Raw genomic sequence first — 20,821 nt, 5'->3', positions numbered from 1 at the left:
ATGAGAAAACTGAGGCTCACAAGAGGTTCAGTAACCTCACTAGTCTTTGTCTCAGTGGCCACAGAGGTTATTAAAAACTGTTGCTTGATACTATGGTTTCAGTATTCTAATAAACTCACCAAGATTGATTTCAGTGACTTGATATCAAACTAAGTTTTCTACTCTCTGTAGCCGTACACTTGATTTATAAGCATAATATTCTTCAACCTTAATATTATCCTGAGAAGTTTTTCAGCTGGTCTTCCTGTATTCATTTTTGATCCTCTATTTCTGTTATCCACCCAGAGGAAGAGTGATCTTTTACACACCCAAAAAAGAATCAGATCATGTGACTCCTTGCTCAGAACCCTCCAAAGACTTCTTTTTGTACTAGAATAAAGTCCAGACTCCTCACTATGACCTAAAATGTTCTGCATCATCTGGCCCTTGTCTTATTCTCTGAAATCATATCAAGATCTGTTTGTGAGCCAAAAACTTATTAAAGGCAATTTCTTGTTTCTTTTCCTTATAAAATTTATGCTACTCCATTAGGTTGATATTTTTATATATATAAACACCTCGTGAAAGTAGAGGTGGACAATTTCTGAAGAAGTACATAAATAATTATCAATATGCAGAATAATTGGAATGATATAGTTCTTTTTAAAATTTTTAAAAAAGATTTTACTTATTTTTAGAGAGAGAGGAAGGGAGGGAGAAAAAGGGAGAGAAATATCGATTGGCTGCCTCTTGCATGCGCCCCACCAGGGACTTGGCCCACAACCCAGGCTTGTGCCCTGACCGGGAATCGAACTGATGACCTTTCGCTTTGTGGGAGGATGCTCATCCAACTGAGCCACTCCAGTCAGGGCCAATTCTGTTTTTTTCATGAGTTAACTCAGAGTCTAAGAAATAACTTACTAATAAATCCAAGACAAACTACCTTTGTTAATAATTTTATAAGAGATTAACTTCATGTGTTGAAAAAAACTTTTAACAAACTTCTAACAGATTTGACTCATTGATGAGCGATGTGTTTATTCTTAGTTCTTCTTATGTGAGGCTTCAATAACACTTTTTTGTAGTTTTTCTTTTCCTGCTTTTGCATGGTAATTCAGTTTATAATAGCAAAAACTGATTTCTTGGATTTGATGATTACATTTAGTCAAAATGCTCAGTTATCCAGCACTGTTGCTGCAAATTAATTGAGACTTTTTAAAAAAGTATGTGAGTGTGCATGTGCAGCACAGTGCAGAGGGAAAACATCTGTTGCTGGAAATGCCTACGAGTGCATCAACCTGCACACCAAGTTGTTGCTCCATTTCTGCTTCTCTGGCCTGAAAGATCATATGCAACAGGAAAGATGTAAGTGTTCGGCCTCAGTTTTTAGGGTGGGAAGAGTCAGTGAGAATAATCTGGACAATGCAGCAAATGCAAATTGAGAAGCCCAAGTTGTGCCTCATAGACTTCAAAATTTTTCACAATCCACAAATATGTTTCCTCTTTTAACAAACCTAGTTATTATCATAATTATTATACAAGCACAGAACAAAACAAGATTGCTTAATTATAAATATGTTCAAATACTGTATGTGTATGAAAATGCTTTTATTTTTTGAGTTTCTTTGATAGGCTCCTTAGGTATCACCTTAGAGTGGTGATTACAAATTTAAGGCTTTTTTGAGGTGTATTTTTACATCAGTAGTAAATGCAGAGGCCCAAGGTGCACTGGGGTTTCCAGTGGAAGAAATTAATTTACCTGGAATTATTTTAAGCTGGAATGCTGTTTACTGTCTTTTAAAATAGCGTAATAAATTACTCTGTTGTTGAATACCTGCCTACAAAAGTCTTTAAGTGAAATGTTACTGTCAGGAGTGATCTTAAAATCTGATTGTTAATCTTGTTACACTTGTCAGCTCAGAATGGAAAAGTATTTTATCGTGTGATGATGAGCTTCACACAATAAGGTTAGGGAGAACCTCAGGACTTTTTTCTTATGAATATAGTTGCAGAAATACTGGCCTACCTAATGAAGTAAAACAAAAAATTCACTTAGGTAGAAATGTAGTTCTAAGAAACTTGTGGCTATTGCTTTTCATGTCATTCTACCTACATTAAAACAAATCAGAAATAGGAAGTCCTGGAAATATTACGTTGGATATTTTCTAATTACTGTGTCAGTATGATCAATCATTTTCTAAATTTGCCAGTTTCCTGAAATAGCCTAGCCTGTGTTCATAGCACTTTACAGGAAGCGGCACCCAATTAGTTTGTATGTCCCCATATATTTTTCTTGGTGTCACAAAAGTATATATTGTATAAATGAAATATTTGTCTTTGGCAAAAGGCCTGTGCACCAAACTACAATTAATGAACACAAGAATTAGAAATCAAAACTTTGTTTAGTCTGAGGAAAAACAATTCTTTAAACTGTAACCACATGGCTGTTTCTTGTTTGCATCAACTCCGGGTAACTGTTATTGTCTTCTGTGAATTCTCTGGGGCAGAGACCTGACTTTATTGAATGAGCCAATTGTTTTCCTTTGTGTTGCCCATCTAGTAAGTTGCCATCTGGTTTGTATCAGACTGTTTTCACAGCCAGCAACTGCTGCCTTCTCTATATCCTGACACTTCAGGGCCCCACGCTATCAAAGCACTGCTGCGACGGCCTCGCTGGCAGGGCCCCTGCAGCTGTGCCTCACAGCTTGGAACTATTACCCAGAGTAATGGTAACACAGAACTTGGACTGGCCCGTATTCCCACTGGTGTCGTGTGTACAGTGAACAGATATCCACCCTCACCTCCCCACCCCCTCACCCCGAAACTCACTATTCAACAAAAAATCTTTAACGCTCTCATGTTAGGATATGGAATGGTGGTGTTCTTATTTTCTAGTGGCTTCCTGTATTTGATAGCTCATTTTTCATTCTTCCTTCTTTCACTCTTTTTCAAAAGTTACCAGGTCTGGCCTCGGTGAAGTGAACTGGTCACTGTGTCACATTTAATTTCTGTTTCCAAATTTGGTTAGAAGTGGCTAGATATGGAAAAATCCACTGTAAAGTCTACACAAATAATACAGGGTTTTTAGTGATAGTCACAGGCCATAATTTGAATGAAGTTTTTATATTTAGGAAGGATTTCCCTCTCAGAAATTGGATTTTCTGTGTGTAGATTATAGAGGCACTTAGGTTCAAACTGTTCAGTAACTATTAGGGATTTAATTACATTGCCTTCAGCTTTGTTTGTTATCAAGTGTTATTTATAAGAATGTGATCATAGTGACCTTCTCTAACAACTGTAGCCTCGTATAATTAAAGTTAATAGGAGTTATTGTTGAGCAAGAGTTAAAGTTGAGTTGAAATGTAGTTATGATAGCATTGTCCTTTATAGACGTGAACTGAAACTCTTTTTGCACGAAAAATAAGGAAGTAAATGCCTTTTATGGAATGTATTAATCGTTTAGAAATAATATGCTTTATAATATTATGCTTAACAAATTGCTTTCAAGATTAGGTAAAATACTAGTTTGTGCTTTTAATTTGAATAGCTGATTGTTGCAGAGCATCAAGTCTCTTAAGTAGCAACTCCTGGAGAGTCAAACTGGAGCAACAATGATAGAAACTCACCTTCTGCTTCTAAATAATTTCAGCTCACTGGCATTTCAAGATTTTAAGAAAGGAAATAGAAAGAAATTTGTCTCTCTAGTGGCAGTATGGCTTAGGACGTGGTAGTAACTATTCACTTGATATTAAAGGCTACCTACTAAGTTGGGTTAATTATTTGGCTATTTCAATCATTGGAAACACTTCAGAACTATAAGGAATCATCTTTTAATTGCTGAAGCTAATCTATTTTTTCAATATCATCTTTTAATGGAAGTGTAATATACATGTAGGAAAGTACACATTTAAGTGTTACAGCTGAAAGAATTTTCCAAATCCGTGCTACTTTTATAACTGATGCCCAGCTCAAGAAACACAGCGTGGCCAGCGTCCCTGAAGCACCCCCAGGTTAGGCCCAGCCTGCAGCCCCACAAGGTTCGCCACTCTTCTGACTCCTAGCAGCATCGATTAGTTCTCTTCTTATTTTACGTTGAATAAATGGATTCATGTGGAATGTTAAGTCTTCTTTCACAAGGCAAACCTATTTTATTTTTTAAGATTCTTTTAGTTTACAAACCATTATGACATGCTTTTATAAAGAATTATCTGAGAGGAATTTATTTTAGTAGCTGTGTGACAGGCCGTTCAATGCACAGGAAGTGTGTTGTAGATAAAGTTGTCTACTACAACCTCAAGTCTCTCAGCTCTCAACCAAATTTTAATGCTGGAATGTCTCTCTAGACATTCCTGCCCCTAAAAGGCAGGAACTCTCTTTGTCATTACACCACACAGCAATACATTCAAGCACTTCAATGCTCTTTAAAGAGCTTTAATAATTAAATCTACGTTATTCAAATAAATCATGGTTTGCCTTCAGGATAGGCGGGTCATCTATTTTCTCAATTATCAATCCGCTTCATGGCTGTCAAATATAAGCTTTTATGCTGCTAAGATACTGTTTCTGAAAATGCTGTTATTGAAGAGAGTTGCATACCTATTAGATAGAGAGCCAATGAATAAATTAATCTGGCCAGATTATTTGTTTAAAAAATATGAAGTTCTTTTTATATATTTTAACTACTATAATATTTATAATATTAATTTTTTTGTCAATGAACTCTAGTTAGTATAAACAATCCAGGTATTCTGAATGTTTACTGAAGTTTACATTTCTCTTTATTAGATTTTGTTTTAGATTCTAGACATCATTCATTTAAAATCTTGTTTGGTGAGTTAAAAATTCATGTTTGGGGGCCTTCATCTTTATATCCTTATTTTGCAGTTATCAGCTTTATAGTACTATATAGTTTTAAAAAATCTATAATGAATTTATAAAGGAGTAATATAACAGTTTACAGATTTAAGCATTGCTCTACGAGTGAATCTTATTAAGGACAATATTAAAGAGAAGATAAAATTTCAAACCAAAAATAAAAAATTGTAAAGCCCAGAGTCCTATCCTTTTACTTACTTACTTACTTACTTATTTATTTATTGAATTTATTGGAGTAACATTGGTTCACCAAACCATACAGGTTTCAAGTGTACAACTCAATAAAACATCATCTGCATGGTGCACCCATCACTCCAAGCAAAGTCTCTTTCCATTCCCACTCCCCCCTGCCTTTGTCCACCTCCTCCTCTGTTCCACCTCCCTTCCCCTCCGGCTATCACCATGCTATTGTCTGTATCATTATGTTATGTATATATGTTAATCCCTTCACCCTCTTTCATCCAGTCTCTCCAGCGCCCTTCCCCTCTGACAGCTCTCAGTCTGATGCATGTATCCATGCCTTTGTCTCTACTTTGCTCCTCAGTTTATTTGTTCATTAGATTCCACATGTACGTGAGATCGTATGGTGTTTGTCTTTCTCTGAATGGCTTATTTCACTTAGCATAATATTCTCCAAGTCTGTCCATGCTGTCGCAAAAGGTAAGATAAGTAAAGATTTCCTTTTTTTTAATGGCCAAATAGTATTCCCTTGTGTAAATGTACACAGCTTTTTTATCTGCTCATCTACTGATGCGCACTTGGATTGTTTCTAGATCTTGGCCATTGTAAATAATGCTACAAGGAACATAGAGGTGCACATACTCTTTCAAATTAGTGTTTTGGGTTTCTTAGGCTGTATTCCCAGAAGTGGGATGGCTGGGTCATAAGGCAGATCCATTTTTAATTTTTTGAGTAAACTCCAAATTGTTTTCCACAGTGGCTACACCAGTCTGCATTTCCACCAAGAGTGCACGAGGGTTTCCTTTTCTCCACTTCCTTGCCAGTACTTGTTTGTTGATTTATTGATGATGGCCATTCTGACATGCATGAGGTGATATATCATTGTTTTTAATTTACATCTCTCTGATGATTAGTGACATTAGCATCTTTTTAAATGTCTATTGGCCATCTGTATGTCCTCTTTGGAGAAGTATCTATTCAGCTACCATCTACGTATACTTCCTAATGTGACGCACTCTGCTAAGATCTTTAATCAACCCAGTTAGTTAGGTAATACTATTCTCATTTGACAGTCAAGAACCCAAAGCTCAGAGAGGTTACATATTTTGCCCAAGGTCACATAGCTAATAAATAAATGACAAAACTGGGAGTCAAAGCAAGTCCAACTCTGAAAGCAAAGCCTATACTCTTAAACAGTATATTATATTTCCTTCTTTAAACATTTTTTAACAAGTATTAGAGATAATTTCTGATTGTTCTTACAGGTCTCAGTATCTTAAGACACATCCTAGTAGAAGAGTATGGAAAAGTTGGGAGGTGGGGAAAGAACTGTGTGCTATGAGCTTTAGTCCCTACTGCTAATTTGTGCTTGGATTTCTCTGTCAGTAATGACTCTGAATCTTGATTTCCTCATTAGTAAGGATAAGATCATCTTTGAGATCGCTTGTAGCTCTACTGCTGGAATATGTGATCAGTACTTTTTCTTTTCTTCTTTTTAAACAAACATTCTCTCTCTGTCAAAAAGTATTTTTGAAAAGATTGCCTAACAAAAATGATTTCTTTTTTGTCAATTGGGAAAAGTTAGAAAATAATCACAGGCTAAATAATAATGAATCTACCATTTATTGAGTGCCTATTCAATAGGCAGTGCTTTAAGTTAATTATGTATATCATTTCGGTGAATGATCGTACGGAACCTATGAAACAGAAGAAGAAACTGAAGCACAAAGTGGTGGTATTTCAGGTCTCCCAGCTGGTTCATGTTGGTGCTGTGAGTTGCATTCAGGCAGCTTAGCTTCTGAGTGTGTTCTTTGCCACTAGCTTACAGCTGCCATTGTAATACAGTGTTCAGTTGTCATTTACTTGTCTTTTTTTTTTTTTTAATCTTACATACCACAGTACAGAAAGGACAGGACAAAAATGGGTGTTTTTTTCCCCTAAAAAAACAAAAAGATCTATAAAAGATCACAAAGTGATATATCTATTTGACGTAAAGGTTTCAGACACATTGGTCAACTTCTCTAGCAACTATATGCGAAAAACTGAATCTTGGGGACAATGAAGCAGTATAATGGAGGGAAACCATTTATTTTCTTATCCTTTTAGTAAATCCATCATTACAGTAATTTTATTTCAACCTATGAAATGATTTAGTGAAGACCTAAAAATAATAACAGATTTTGTATGTTTCAATTTAGATGTTTTTACTAATAATGCAATTTGGTTAGATATGAAGAGATGACTTTGGTTAGATATGAAGAGATGGCTTTGGTCTGGAGTAATGAAATAGTTGTCATTTTTTTAGTTGAAATTCATTTTTTAAATGAAACATGCTCTATTTTTTATTGCAAAGTAAATGGAGTGTATAAAATTTACATTTAGCGGATACACCCAGAGTATAGGCGTATCAGAATAGCAGGGAGCCCTTGTTAGTTTGAAAAAGCCCCAAAAGTGATTCATACTTTCCCTTCTCTCTGTCTACCCCAAGGCTCTGTTGAAAATCACTGGTTTACAAAAGGTTTCACAATTGCTTTATGCAAAGCCATCCAGGTACAGTACACAGCACTTTCTTATAAAGAATAAAGAAGAAGACCATAGGGCAAGAAGAGGAAAAGATAACTTACCCAGCATAGAATTGGAATCACACAAGTGGAAATATTAGCAGATAGAAGTGATACAATATGAAAAAGCTGAGAGCTCAGTTAGGTGTTAGCCTTTAAAATCCCTTATATTTTAGGTGGAACAGGATCATTAGCTGGAGGATTTGCGGACCACCCTCATTCCTCTCTGGGTTAGTGTGGTCCTTCCAGTGAAAGAGGATTGAGGCAATGTCCTCCTCTCCTTTGCGGTCTTTACAACACCTGCTGTAATAATGATGGGGACATAAACGGTACTTAAAATTTTAAAAAATTGAACCTTAACGTAGGAAACCTAAGTTCTGATCTTTTTCTTAGTTTCCACCCAGTTTTGTTTAGTATAAAAGGGAATGATGTTGCTGATTTCTTACCATAACAGTAGATCAGCTTGAATTCTGGGCTTAGAGGCAACCACTTCTTATTTTACTTGCTACAGAGAAATGATTCTTAAGTGGAGGGGGCCTCTGAGGTGGTCCTGATACCCCTGTTTCCGGTCACCACGTTTGTTCTTTGTGCTGGATAGGATCCTAAAGGCAACTCTAATAAACTGGAGGGGCAGGCAGGACCCTCTGTCCCTCTCTAACTATCAGAAACTTAGAGGCAGACTAGGAAGTGACAGTTGTAGGTAGTGTCTAAATAGGAACATCATAATGAGCACTTTTAAAGAATTTAGGGATTTAAAAAAAATAACATTGAAGTTGGATGTTCAATTTTGGTCTATTTACAGATTGTCAACAGATAAAGAGACTGTATTTGCCCATAATCTTACCCTTATAAACTATATTTTCTTCTAAAACTGTTTTTAAGCTTTCTTTTCTTCACTGAACTGTATTGCATTTTAATTTTTAAATATTTAATTTTCATGTTTTCTATAGCATAATTCCAGTAGTTTAACATAAATGTTGGTCCCCAGTGAAAATATATTGCTTAGTTTAATGAACTATGTAATGTTTAAAATCACAATCATTTAATTATCTTCTTTTAAATCTACCTGAAGCTTTTGTGAAATAAAGGAAGCTTGAGAGATGAATGACTTTTACATTAGAGAAAATCAGAGAAAAGCTGATTATACCATATTATGAATTTATTCCAAATCATTCTGCCCTAAGAATTTGTTTGAAACAATGGTCATTGACAGTTATTGATTATATTTCAGAGCATAGGTTGATAGCATGCAAACAACAGGAGCTAATAATGCATTTGGCCTGAGGACTGTTCTTCAGTTCTACCACAGGTTTCTCTCTCCAGTTATTTAACATTTTTCTTCTTCATAATTTTCTAACCATAAGGAGAGTTTTCCCCTGGCCTATTTCATTTTAATATTAAAATACAGCTTTAGTTTAACAGTGTAGGGCTCTTTTGGGCTCCCTAACAACTTTATTGGTTGTTTCCATAGGCTGTGTTGGGCAGCATGCCCCAGGATGGCCAAGGGAGAAGGGAAATTCCTTTTGTAATGATTAAATCCTGAAGTTAAAAAAATCTGTGAAAACTTTTAACCTTGGGAGAAATGGCCCATGGGTTTCTTTTACTTAATACAAATTGCAAATTCTCTCATGATCCTTTGGTTCCCCATTTCCCTAATCTTTGATGCATAAAGATAATAATCTATTAGGTAAAGTATTATTTTATTGACAGCCATTAAAATCCAGCTGTGTAACTTCCTTCTTTATATTAAGGTTGCTAGATCAGGCTTCTGTTTACCTGGTTTTATGAGAGCAGCTGTGGGGAGTGCATTTGGTTTGTATTCTTTTTAGTGAACAGAAGTGAATCATGATTATATCTATGCTTAACTGATTTTCTAATGCAAAAAAAAATTTTAACTGTAACTTCACCAGGTGATACGGATCGGACACAAATTGAGCCCAATCTGTACCTTGCATCTGTATTTACAGGTATGATTTTTACTTTAAAATTGTTGGACTTGGGTGTTGCTCAGATATTTTTCATTTCCCTGTAATTTCTTTCTCTCATAATAATCAATATAGTAGAGATAGTAATTCTATTTTTTTCCTTCAAATTATAAGAGAAAGTTTATTTAGAAAGTTACAGACATAGTAGAAGGGAGCCAGCTGGGTTGGGGAGACGCAGGGAACAAGTGACAGAGGCAGAAGGAGGGCCCTTGGAGCTTAGGAAAGAGAAGGGGAAGCTAACCCGCCTGGGGGGACGCAGAGGGGAAGGGAGGGGCACGGCAGGCTCCCTAGAGGGAGCGGGTGCCCAATTTTTTATTTGCCTAAAGTATCTATAAACTCTCCCCAGGTATAGCACTCCCTTCAGGCACTAAACTCAACTCTTCGGAAGTTAGGGGACAGAAAAAAATGTATCATTTCCCTTTGGAAAGTTTATAAAATGTTGAATTAAAAGGCTGCAGGTGTGGTATTCAGAGCTCTGAGGATAGTACTTGAGATAATTCCATCTGGGGGAGGTTATTTGTTGGGACAGGACAGTGTTTAAACTTTGAAGTCAGTTTTAAACAAAGTGAAGCAGCTGGAACCTGGCATAAGAAGAAACAGATCTTTCACATTAACTATTGCTTTTTAGAGGAAAAAGAATTGGAGTTGTTTTTACAGGTGCCGATACATTTATTCTTCCTATAGGAAGAATTTTATCTTAAATTATAAATTTTAAAATAGGCATTTGTTACCTTAGAAAACAGAAGCAATAGTAAACTTTAAAAATGTAATGGGATTTATGTCTAAACATATTTTGGGATGAGACTTAGTAACAATTAATCATTTTTAAACATGAAAGTAAGGGAAGAAATGTTTAATAGTGACTAATTCTGGAAAGCAGAGGCAGATAAAATATTACATACTAAACATCAAATGACCAGGCACCTTCTTCATCAAGACGTGTAATATTTTTTCTCAAAACTGCAGCTATAATGTTGCAAAATCTGCAGAACTGGGTTAAGTGTGTGAGGAGAATTGAATACAGCAGGATAGTTTAGCAGCTGCTTAAACAAGGAATTAAAGCAAGAGTAGATGTGTCCAGGCTGGACAGGAAAAATACTTCAAGAACTCAATAAAACACAGCTGAAATACTGTAACATTTTCATAGACAGCTGGAAAGCAACTGCATTGCTGGAACTCGGCTGATTTTAAAGATGAGATCCGGCCAGCGTGAAGCTAAGCAAGCCGTTAATCATGAGGGGCCACAGACTCAAGGTAGAAACAAATCAATGTGGTCCAGCAGTCATTTTGAGGCCCACTGTGTGCCTAGCACTATGCTACCACTTAGTAGAATGCAGAGGAAAATAAGACAAAGTCACTGCCATTGTGTAGCCCATATTTAACAGGAACAACAGACCCACAAGCAAATACTGAATAATATAAGATGAGAAGGTCACAGGTACTCATCGTGTACCTGCTGTACTAGTCACTCAGAAGACAAAGGCTGTAGGTCCCAGTCCATGCTCTTAAGGAATATACTCTCCTGTGGAAGTAACAGATACATAAATAATTACAGTGCAGTTTAATAAATGCTACAAATAGAGTTGCCTTTGGAGAAGAAGGCATCCACAATTAATAGGAGAGGAATTCCTATATTTCACCACTACTGCTGGAAAAACAACTCAGAAAATGTGATTCACTTGCACATGGGGCTGTGGTATCCTTTAAGTCAATGCCTCTTAAGAATTTGGGGGCTGTGGACCCCTTTAAGACATCAATAGCTATGACCATCTGTCTCCCTCCTCAGTTGTATTAATATGAAAGTAATTTGCATGATGTTTCAGGATATTCACAGATCCCTGGGAACCCATCCATGTAGGGGATAAAGATCCTTCATGCTGGCCCTGGCTATGTAGCTTAGTTGGTTAGAGCGTCATCCCAATAAGCCAAGGTTGCGGGTTCAGTCTCTGGTCAAGGCACATACAAGAAGCAACCAATGAATGCATGAATAAGTGGAAAAACAAATTGATCTCTCTCTCTCTCTCTCTTTTTCTCTCAGTTCAGTAAAATTTTTTAAAAAATGCTTCATATACTTGGATTAAGATTATTACATTTGTTTCCTTTTTAATTTTTTAAAATGTGCAGTTCATAAGAAACCCGTCTTTATCTGCATGCTGAAAACCCCAAATCCAGGCAATTTAAAGTACTTATATATAATCATCATCTCATAGAAGAATACCGCAAATTCATATTTATGGCTGTACCAAGTGCAGTTATCTGCTTGTCTCATGTTGTTTCAGGAGAGAATGCTTTGTTTGCAAATCTAACTTTGTAAATAACAAATATAATATGTTGGTATCAATCAAGTGTTTGAAAATTAGAGTCAGAATATAAAGACCTGCTGATGAAATTGAATTATCTGAATCTAAAAACCTTTTAGAAAGTTATGTATATTTTTAAAAATATACAGACATTGGCCCTGGCTGGTGTGGCACAGTGGATTGAGCTCCATCCTGCGAACCAAACGGTGGCCGGTCCATTCCCCAGCCAGGGCGCAGCCTGGGTTGCAGGCTGGATCCCCAGTTGGGAGGGGTACAAGATGCAACCACTCAATGTACCTCTTATATATCAATGTCTCCCTTTTTTTCTCTCCCTTCCCCTCTCTCTAAAAGTAAATAAAGTCTTTAAAAAAATACAGACATTGTATTATAGAATCATATGCCTGAAACGTATATAGTTTTATTAACCAATGTCACTCCAATAAATTCAATTAAAAGATCAAAAAATATATTCAGGCAAGATCTTAAATGGACATTTAAAATCCTTATATTACTTAGAATAAATTAGTTTTAGATTTTATGTTCCTTAGTCTTATAAATCCAGTATCAAAGAAGAGAAAACATAAAATTTCTTAATGAATTTTAAACATTTTTAAAGCCAAAAAATTTTAAATTTCAAGTGTCTACAAAATATATTATGATTCATCTTAGGAAGCTTCAAATGCATGGTTTCTCTCAGTGGCTTCCCAGCTTAAATGCATGCCAGTTAAATGATGTACTACAAACCCATTGAATCAAGGAATAGTCTCTTTAAAAACAAACAAACAAAAACAAAACCTGAAAACAGCTGTTGAAACAATTATGTCGTAGAGTAATGACCTGACTTGAAATTTAGTCAAATTTAAAGCATCAAATTGTATTTAATATAGGTAGAAAATTTGTTTGCTGTACTGATGATTTGTTAAGATAGTATGTTTTTTTCTTAAAAAAATTAAACTCTGTGAAAACCATAACTGGATAAGAATGTTACTCTTCTTGCCTGTTAACAGGAATGAAAATGATGCTTATAAAAAAGTACCCATTCTAAAAATTTCTCTTTTAAAATTAAAACTGTGACTGTTTAGCTTATGAAACTAATTTAAGTTATCTAAAAATGGGTATTAAGAAACCCTTTCGGATACAATAGTGCATTTTATTCATATAATTTGTTGTTTAAAACACAATTACTAGAATTAAAAGTAGTGTAATTATCTGGAGGCTTCTAGAGCTGTGGGTTGTTTTTTTTTAATTTATTTACTTTTTAAATACATTTGTCTCTGCCTTCCCCCCACCTCTTTCCCTTGCCCCCTCCCACCTTCCCTCCCTCAGCTCTTCCCCTTTGGTTTTGTCCATGAGTCCTTGCTATATGTTCCTTGACTTTCCCCTTCCCTTCCCTTTCCCTGCCCCCCCCTTCCCTCTTGTCTCTGTTGATTTCTTTTCCTTTCAGTGTGGCTGGTCATATTTTCCTTGCATCTTTGCATTGTTGGTTAGGTTCCGCTTATAGGTGAGATCATATGGTATTTGTCTTTCGCCCCCAGGCTTATTTCGCTTAGCATGATGCTCTCCAGTTCCATCCATGCTGTCGGAAAGTTTAGTACTTCTTTTTTTCTTTCTGCTGCGTAGTATTCCATTGTGTATATGTACCATAATTTTTTTGATCCAATCATCTACTAATGGGCATTTAGGTTGCTTCCAAGACTTGGCTATTGTAAATTGTGCTGCTAGAGCTGTGGGTTTTTTTCTTAGCACATTTCAGTGAAACATTCTTATCCTTTCTGAAGTCAACTCCCTTTGTGGCCCGCCCCCAAGGGTCATTGCCTCCTGGGGTCGTTCCTTTCCACTTACAGAAAAGTGAAAGAAGCTTAAAAAAAAAAGAGCGAATATTTTCTGAGTGCTTTCTGCGCGCCAGCACTGCACAGGACACTTCATGCACATTGTCCATAAATGCTCACAAAACCCTCTGAGCTTGGTACCTGTACCTTTATTTTATAGATGGGGAAACTAGGCTTTAGAGAACTTGTGTAACTTTCCCAAAGTCTCTTACCCCTCACTCTTCCTCTTATCCCTTCCCTGTTTTTGTTTATAGCACTCATCACCTCCTTACGTATTTTATGTTTATTTTTTTTATTTGTTTGTCATTTGCTCCTACGCTGACCTGGAACATGACTTCAGTGAGATTGGAGCCTTTGTTTTCTTCACTGCTGATATCTCCAGAGTCTAGAACAGTGCCTGGCCCATAGTAGGTGCTTAGTTAATATTTGCTGAGTAAATTGGTGGATGAGCCCAGCTGCCCAGTTCTATCCTATTCCAGAGTCCATGTTCTCTCCCACCCCAACCCCCACTCCACCCTGTACTTTACTCCTTGCCACACAGAATCCTCACATGGACAGTCAGGATGGGACCATTCCCAAGTGACTGGACAGTGACTAGACTTGCCCTTGACCTATCATAAAGGGACTTGTGCTCGAAACTTTGTCACTGCTCCTCTCTTCAGCCGCCTCTACCATTACACACCACTACTTAAATGGAATTTCTCCTAACAACCTATAAACATAGTAATTTCTTATTGTGAATATATGGTATAGGACAAAGAAAAGTGGGTTGTAGCCTTAGCTCTACTGATTATGAGTTAGATGAATTATATTAGACTCTCTTTTGAAAACCATCTCTTATTTTGCCTGACCCTTCACTCTTGGGTATCTCTCAACTTCTCTCTCTGAATCTTCCCTTTTGTTTTCCTTTATTTTCTCCTTAATTCACCCCTATCGTTGTCCTTCCCTGTGTTTTTGTCATCACTTCTCAGTCTATTCTTCTTCCCTAGGAGATCACTATTCTCATCGTTCTAATTATTACATCCGTGTAGATGATTGCTATTTCTATATCTCTAAAACTGCCTTATAATCTTTGACTCTGGTTGCCTAGAAAAGTCAATCCACACCTCTTGCAGGCATTCAGATTCACCAGGTATGTAACTGATCCCAGTATCCCCCCCGACCTCTATCACTGTAGCCTCAAGCTTGCTTGTGTTCTTATTACTACTTAGTCAAGTAAACATGTCATTTGAGAGCCATGCTCAATTCTTTTTAAAGACTGAGTCTTCCTCCAAATATCCTGGATCTATTTCCACTCAAGGATCATCAGTTCTTGCATGGACCATCTCCATAGATCCCTCTCCTTTCTCCTATTTTTCACATAGCTCTTAAAAGTACATTTTCTAAAATACATTTGCTGATAGTAGTCCTGTGTTCAAAGTCCTTTGTGACTCATAATTGTTTACAGAATTTGACCTTGACCTTCCTTTACAGTCTTCTCTCTTATATTCCTCTTATCCAGTCAGTACTTTGATACCAGAATATCCAGAGTTCTCTTAATATCTACTAACTGTATCTTGACTTTTTTTGTTGTTGTTCTCTTTTCCTTCATTGCCTTCTACACTGCTTTTAAGTCCCAGCTCAGCTGCTACTTTCACCTACTTTAAACAGAATTCCTGTACATGTTTATCTCCACTACTGGGTTTTGAGTCCCTTGGAGATGAGGACTATTTCTTTGTCACCTGTGCGTCCTCTCAGCACCGTCTCAGCTCTGCGCACACAGCAGGCTTGGGTGGAGTTTCACTTAGTGAGTGTATGCTTTCTAAAAAGCCAGCTTTCACATCTCGGTGCCTTGTCTGTCTCCCAGAATTACTATTAGGATGAGGCGAAATGATGGGGAAAAGATCTTTGTAAAATTTTAATTGCTGTATTACTATAAGTCGGTAACTACAAGAAACAGCATGACTTTACAATAATTGAGTTTAATGTGGTCCTTAACATTTGGAAACGTCTTTGAGATGCCTCCTCCAGAAAGTTATAGTTCTTGTACATAACTGACAGTTTAATCATAAGTTAATGCAAATAGAAAATGAAGGTACCTAGAAAGCAGCTATGTGAAATTAGAGAACAGAGAAAAGAAGAATATCTGGTATCAGTGTAGTTTTTGACAGATATGTAACTCAAAGAATGAAGTTTTTCTTAATAATTAGGAGAAGGTAACATTCCGTTGATTTTATGAGTTGAAAATTCATTTTGCTCTCAGCCATAGTTATACCCTGTGTTAGTTTTTATTTTGCTGGCAAGGTAAGCTCTGACCTGGGATGATTCTCTTGGTTATTTTGTGTGTTTCGCAATACAGCGTTGTAGAATGTCAGAATATTTAAATAACACTTATGTCCTATAGATATTTTTTCAAAGCAGTTCTTACCATTTCTTAATTTTTATTATATCCTGACAGAGCTAAATGTTAATGTTTCCTGTTTTAAAATATTTATTCTACTTAAATTGATATAAGAATTACTTTCTTAGAGGATTATACTGTGGTATTACAGCTTGTGATGCTGCTATACTGATGCCAAGTCTAATTTCTCTTTTCTCTTTTATGAAAAAACACCTGATATAAGTAACAAAAAGGAATGGTGTGATATTAAAATAGTCTTTGTCGCCTAATATGAAAGTGATTTGCCTTTTACAAGCCCTCTGGTCATCTAGGACAGCTGCAGTTGAATCATCATTGAAATCCATAGAACACTCTACTTTTACTATAGTCCCTATAAATATTTTCACTTTACCATGGAAACTAATTAAAAAATATAAAGGAGTTTTAGAAAAATTACTATGACTCTTGATTCAGAAATATCTTTAACATTGTTTAAAATAATTTGTTTTTAAGATGCTTGTTATTTTTATTATGTGTATATGGTAAATCCATGAAATTTGAAATGAGGATTTTTGTGGTCTTAAATAACACCAAGTTGGCATTCAGTATATCCTTAGACAATTATACTTTAAACTTAGAGGAATGAGTTGGAGTGTACACAGACAGATATACATACATAGTCAACTCTTTTTTTTTCTTAAACATATTGACGAATTCTTCATCCCAAACTACCTCCTGTACTCAGTGTTACCTGAAGTGTTTATCACCTGTACCACCGCTTTTGGTACTTGTATACTGCCTGAGTCCATTCAGGCCACTATAGAAAATATTTCACACTGGATCGCTTATAAACAACAGAAATTATTTCTCACAGTTCTGGAGGCTGAAAACCCCAGATCAAGGCACCCCCTCCTGGTTCGCAGCCAGCGCCTTCACACTCTGCTTGCGCATGGTGGACGCTCTCTGGGGCCTCTTTTAGGAGGGCGCTAATCCCTTTCATGGGGGCTCGACCCTCATGACGCCCACATTTTCCAAAGGCCCCACCTCCTAACCCCATCACACCAGGCTTCAGGATTTCAACTTGTGAATTTGGGGCGGGGGGACATACAAATTCATATTATAACTTATACTTTTAAAATGTTGCCTTAACTCTCTAGGGCTGGGGGTAGAAAGGAGGAGGGGTGTATTTTATCTCTGTGGCAAGTTCTGAGCACCTTGAGAAAAGAAGTTACCTCACATGCAATCCTTGTTTTGACCCCTCTGTATTACAGAGGGAAGTTTAAAGCACATAAATACTCAGGATCCGCTTGTTTAGCTGAATGAGTTTCTCCTTTTTATAGGCAGTAAAGCAGTACCACTCTTCACTTCTGAGACGTCACCTGCCAAAATGTCCGTGACCCTACCCTCCGTGACCCCAGAGGACTACCTGAAGTCCTTGAGCGTCAGCGCCATCGAGGGGGACACAGAGTCCTCAGGAGCAGATACCTTCTGAATGGGAAGCGAGGGCCAGTACAAGTTTTGCGCCACTGGGTTTGAGTCATTTTTCTCTGGCATAAAACCATCTCTCAGACTATCATGGTCTTTGAGCATATTCTGAAAAGTTAATTCTACATTTTTATTAAAATAAAAACCATAATTTGGGTAGTTAAATTTTTTAAATAAAGTAATTGAAATGTAAATCATCGTGAGTCTGGCTGTGAGTTACTTCTTAGAATCCTGAGGCGCCGTGGACCTGGGGAGAGGGCATGCATGACATTGGTCTGTCATCTAAGCATTTTCCCTATAGGTGTAATTATCTGTACACAGTTAGGAAATTAGGCAGGTCAAGGTGTTTCATTCCAAAGTTTTTATAACAGTAAATAATTATAATCAGTCTAATGCTTATCAGTAAGGGACTGATTTTTAAAAATGATAATATATTTGTACAATGGAATACTATGTAGGACAAAAAAGAATCTAAAGGTGTTTATGGGTTGATATGGAATTATCTGAGATATATTATTAAAATGAAAAAAGCCATTTGCAAGATAGTGTGTGAATTATGCTACCATTGTTTAAAACGGAGTGAAGAGGAATCCAAATGTATGGAGTGTACACACATACAGGATGGGGCAAAAGTAGATTTACAGTTGTGATTATGCAAAGCACAGGGTGTATTCTTGTATTATTATTTATTAGTTATTGTATTATTTTCCATATGAACATCTGTAAACCTACTTTTGCCCCACCCTGTATATGCTACATACATTTATTTGCTTATATATGCATTAACTATCTTTGGAAAGATAAACAAGAAACTGCTAACTTTGTGTCCAGGAATTAAGTGGCTGGATGATAGTCTTAAGTGATAGGAGTCAAAGGTGACTGTAGCTATTGTGCATTTGAATTACAGTTGTAACAGGGAAAGTTTATGAGTACCTTATAATATATACTGTGTGTATTTTATAAAGCTTTATACTTTATAAAACTGTGAAATGTGATTGATTACCTTTCAAAAAATAAATATAATATATAAAATTAGACACTTCTCCAAGGAGGACATATAGAGGGCCCAGAGACATATGAAAGGATGCTCAGCATCACTAGCCATCGGAGAGGTACAAATTAAAACCACAATGAGATAACACTTCACACCAGTCAGAACAGCCACCATAAACAAATCAACACAGGTGCTGGTGGGGTTGTGGAGAAAAGGGAGCCCTCGTGCACTGTTGGTGGGAATGCAGACTGGTGCAGCCACTGTGGAAAACAGTTTGGAATTTCCTCAAAAAGCTGAAACTGGAACTGCCTATTGACCCAGCAATTCCACTTCTAGGATTATACTCTAAGAATCCCAAAACACCAATTAAAATGAACCTATGCACCCCAATGTTCATAGCAGCACAATTTATAATAACCAAGTATTGGAAGAAACCTAAATGTCCAACAGTAAATGAGTGGATCAGAAAACTATGGTCCATTTACACAATGGAATACTATGCAGCAGAAAGAAAGAAAGAGCTACTACCCTTTGCAACGGCATGGATGGAACTGGAAAGCATTATGCTAAGTGAAATAAACCAGGTGATGAAAGACAAATATCATATGACTTCACCTATAAGTAGAACCTAATGAACAAAACAAACAAGCAAGCAAAATATAACCAGCAACACTGAAATAAAAAAAACCGACAGTAACCAGAGGGAAGGAGGGAGGTGAGTAATGGGGGAAAAGAAGGGGAAGGGTCAAGTCAAGGGACATGTATAAAGGACCCATGGACAAAGCCAAAGTGGGGAAGGATTGAGGGTGGGAGGTGGGGGTGGGTGGGGCAGGGGGAAGTGGTGGCAGGAAAATGGAGACAACTGTTCTTGAACAACAACAAAATAATAATTAAAAATTAAAAGCATGACTTTGTAGTCAGACACATGTAGGTTCTAATTCCAGTTTCTTTACCTACTTGCTCTGTGGTAAGGGCAAATAAACCCCTCTTTCATGGCTTCCTGGGTAAATGGGCTTGATATTTAGTTGGCAGGGTATTATCAGTACTGTTAGGGGTAACATTCAGCACAGTGCCTGGCACCAGATTAGCACTCAGTAAATTGTGAATGTCATTATCTTGAGGGATTTTAGAACCTTACACTAGAGGTGTAAGCACACGAGAAGGGCAGCCTAGCTTTAGCAAAAAAGTAAATAAATAAAAATTAAGTATATTTTATTGATTATGCTATTACAGTGGTCCCATTTTTTTCTCCCCTTTATTCCCTTCTATTCTGCACCCCCCTACCACTAACATTTCCTTCCCCTCCTTAATTCATATCCATGTTTGTTGGCTTCTCCATTTCCTATACTATTCTTAACCTCCCCGTCTATTTTTTTATCTACCATTTATGCTTCTTATTGCCTGTATTTTTTTCCCCATTCTCCCCCTACCCCTCCTGCTGATATCCCTCCATGTGATCTCCATTTCTGTGATTCTGTTCCTGCTCTAGTTGCTTGCTTAGTTTGTTTTTGTTTTATAGGTTCAGTTGTTGATAGTTATGAATTTGTTGTCATTTTACTGTTCATAGTTTTGATCTTCTTAGATAAGTCCCTTTAACATTTCATGTAATAAGGGCTTGGTGATGATGAACTCCTTTAACTTGACCTTATCTAGAAACCACTTTATTTGCCCTTCCATTCTAAATGATAACTTTGCTGGATAGAGTCATCTTGGATGTAGGCCCTTGTCTTTCATGACTTTGAATTCTTCTTTCCAGCCCCTTCTTACCTGTAAGGGCTCTTTTGAGAAATCAGCTGACAGTCTTATGGGAACTCCTTTGTAGGTAATTTGTCTCCTTTTCTCTTGCTGCTTTTAAGATTCTCTCCTTATTTTTAATCTTGAGTAATGTAATTATGATCTGCCTTGCAAGGTATGTGCTTTCTTGGGTCCAACTTCTTTGGGATTCTCTGAGCTTCCTTGACCACCTGGAAGTCTATTTCCTTCGCCAGATTGGGGAACTTCTCCTTCACTATTTTTTCAAATAAGTTTTCAATTTCTTGCTCTTCCTCTTCTCCTTCTGGCATCCCTATCATTTGGATGTTGAAACGTTTCAAGTTGTCCCAGAGGTTCCTCAGCCTCTCTTCATTTTTTTGAATTCTTGTTTCTTCATTCTGTTCTGGTTGAATGTTTATTTCTTCCTTCTGCTCCAAATCACTGATGTGAGTCCGAGTTTCCTTCCCTTCACTGTTGGTTCCCTGTATACTTTTTTTTATTTCACTTTGCATAGCCTTCACT

General features: G+C 36.8%; 1 protein-coding gene across 1 annotated transcript in view; it reads left to right on the top strand.

Moving 5' to 3' along the window:
* Positions 1-17,586, top strand: part of KIAA0586 (KIAA0586 ortholog) — an 87,881-nt gene extending 70,295 nt beyond the window's left edge. Inside the window, exon 30 of the mRNA XM_054567494.1 lies at positions 17,409-17,586. Coding sequence (XP_054423469.1) covers positions 17,409-17,560 — 152 coding nt within the window. The 3' untranslated portion in view covers positions 17,561-17,586. The remainder of the gene's footprint in view (positions 1-17,408) is intronic.
* The last annotated feature ends 3,235 nt before the right edge of the window (positions 17,587-20,821 follow it).

The sequence above is a fragment of the Pteronotus mesoamericanus genome, unplaced genomic scaffold (assembly GCF_021234165.1).
Source record: "Pteronotus mesoamericanus isolate MK-2021 breed Mesoamerican mustached bat unplaced genomic scaffold, CSHL_Meso_final contig_182, whole genome shotgun sequence".
NCBI classification, from domain to species: domain Eukaryota; kingdom Metazoa; phylum Chordata; class Mammalia; order Chiroptera; family Mormoopidae; genus Pteronotus; species Pteronotus mesoamericanus.
This window is presented reverse-complemented; position numbering and strand designations above follow the sequence as displayed.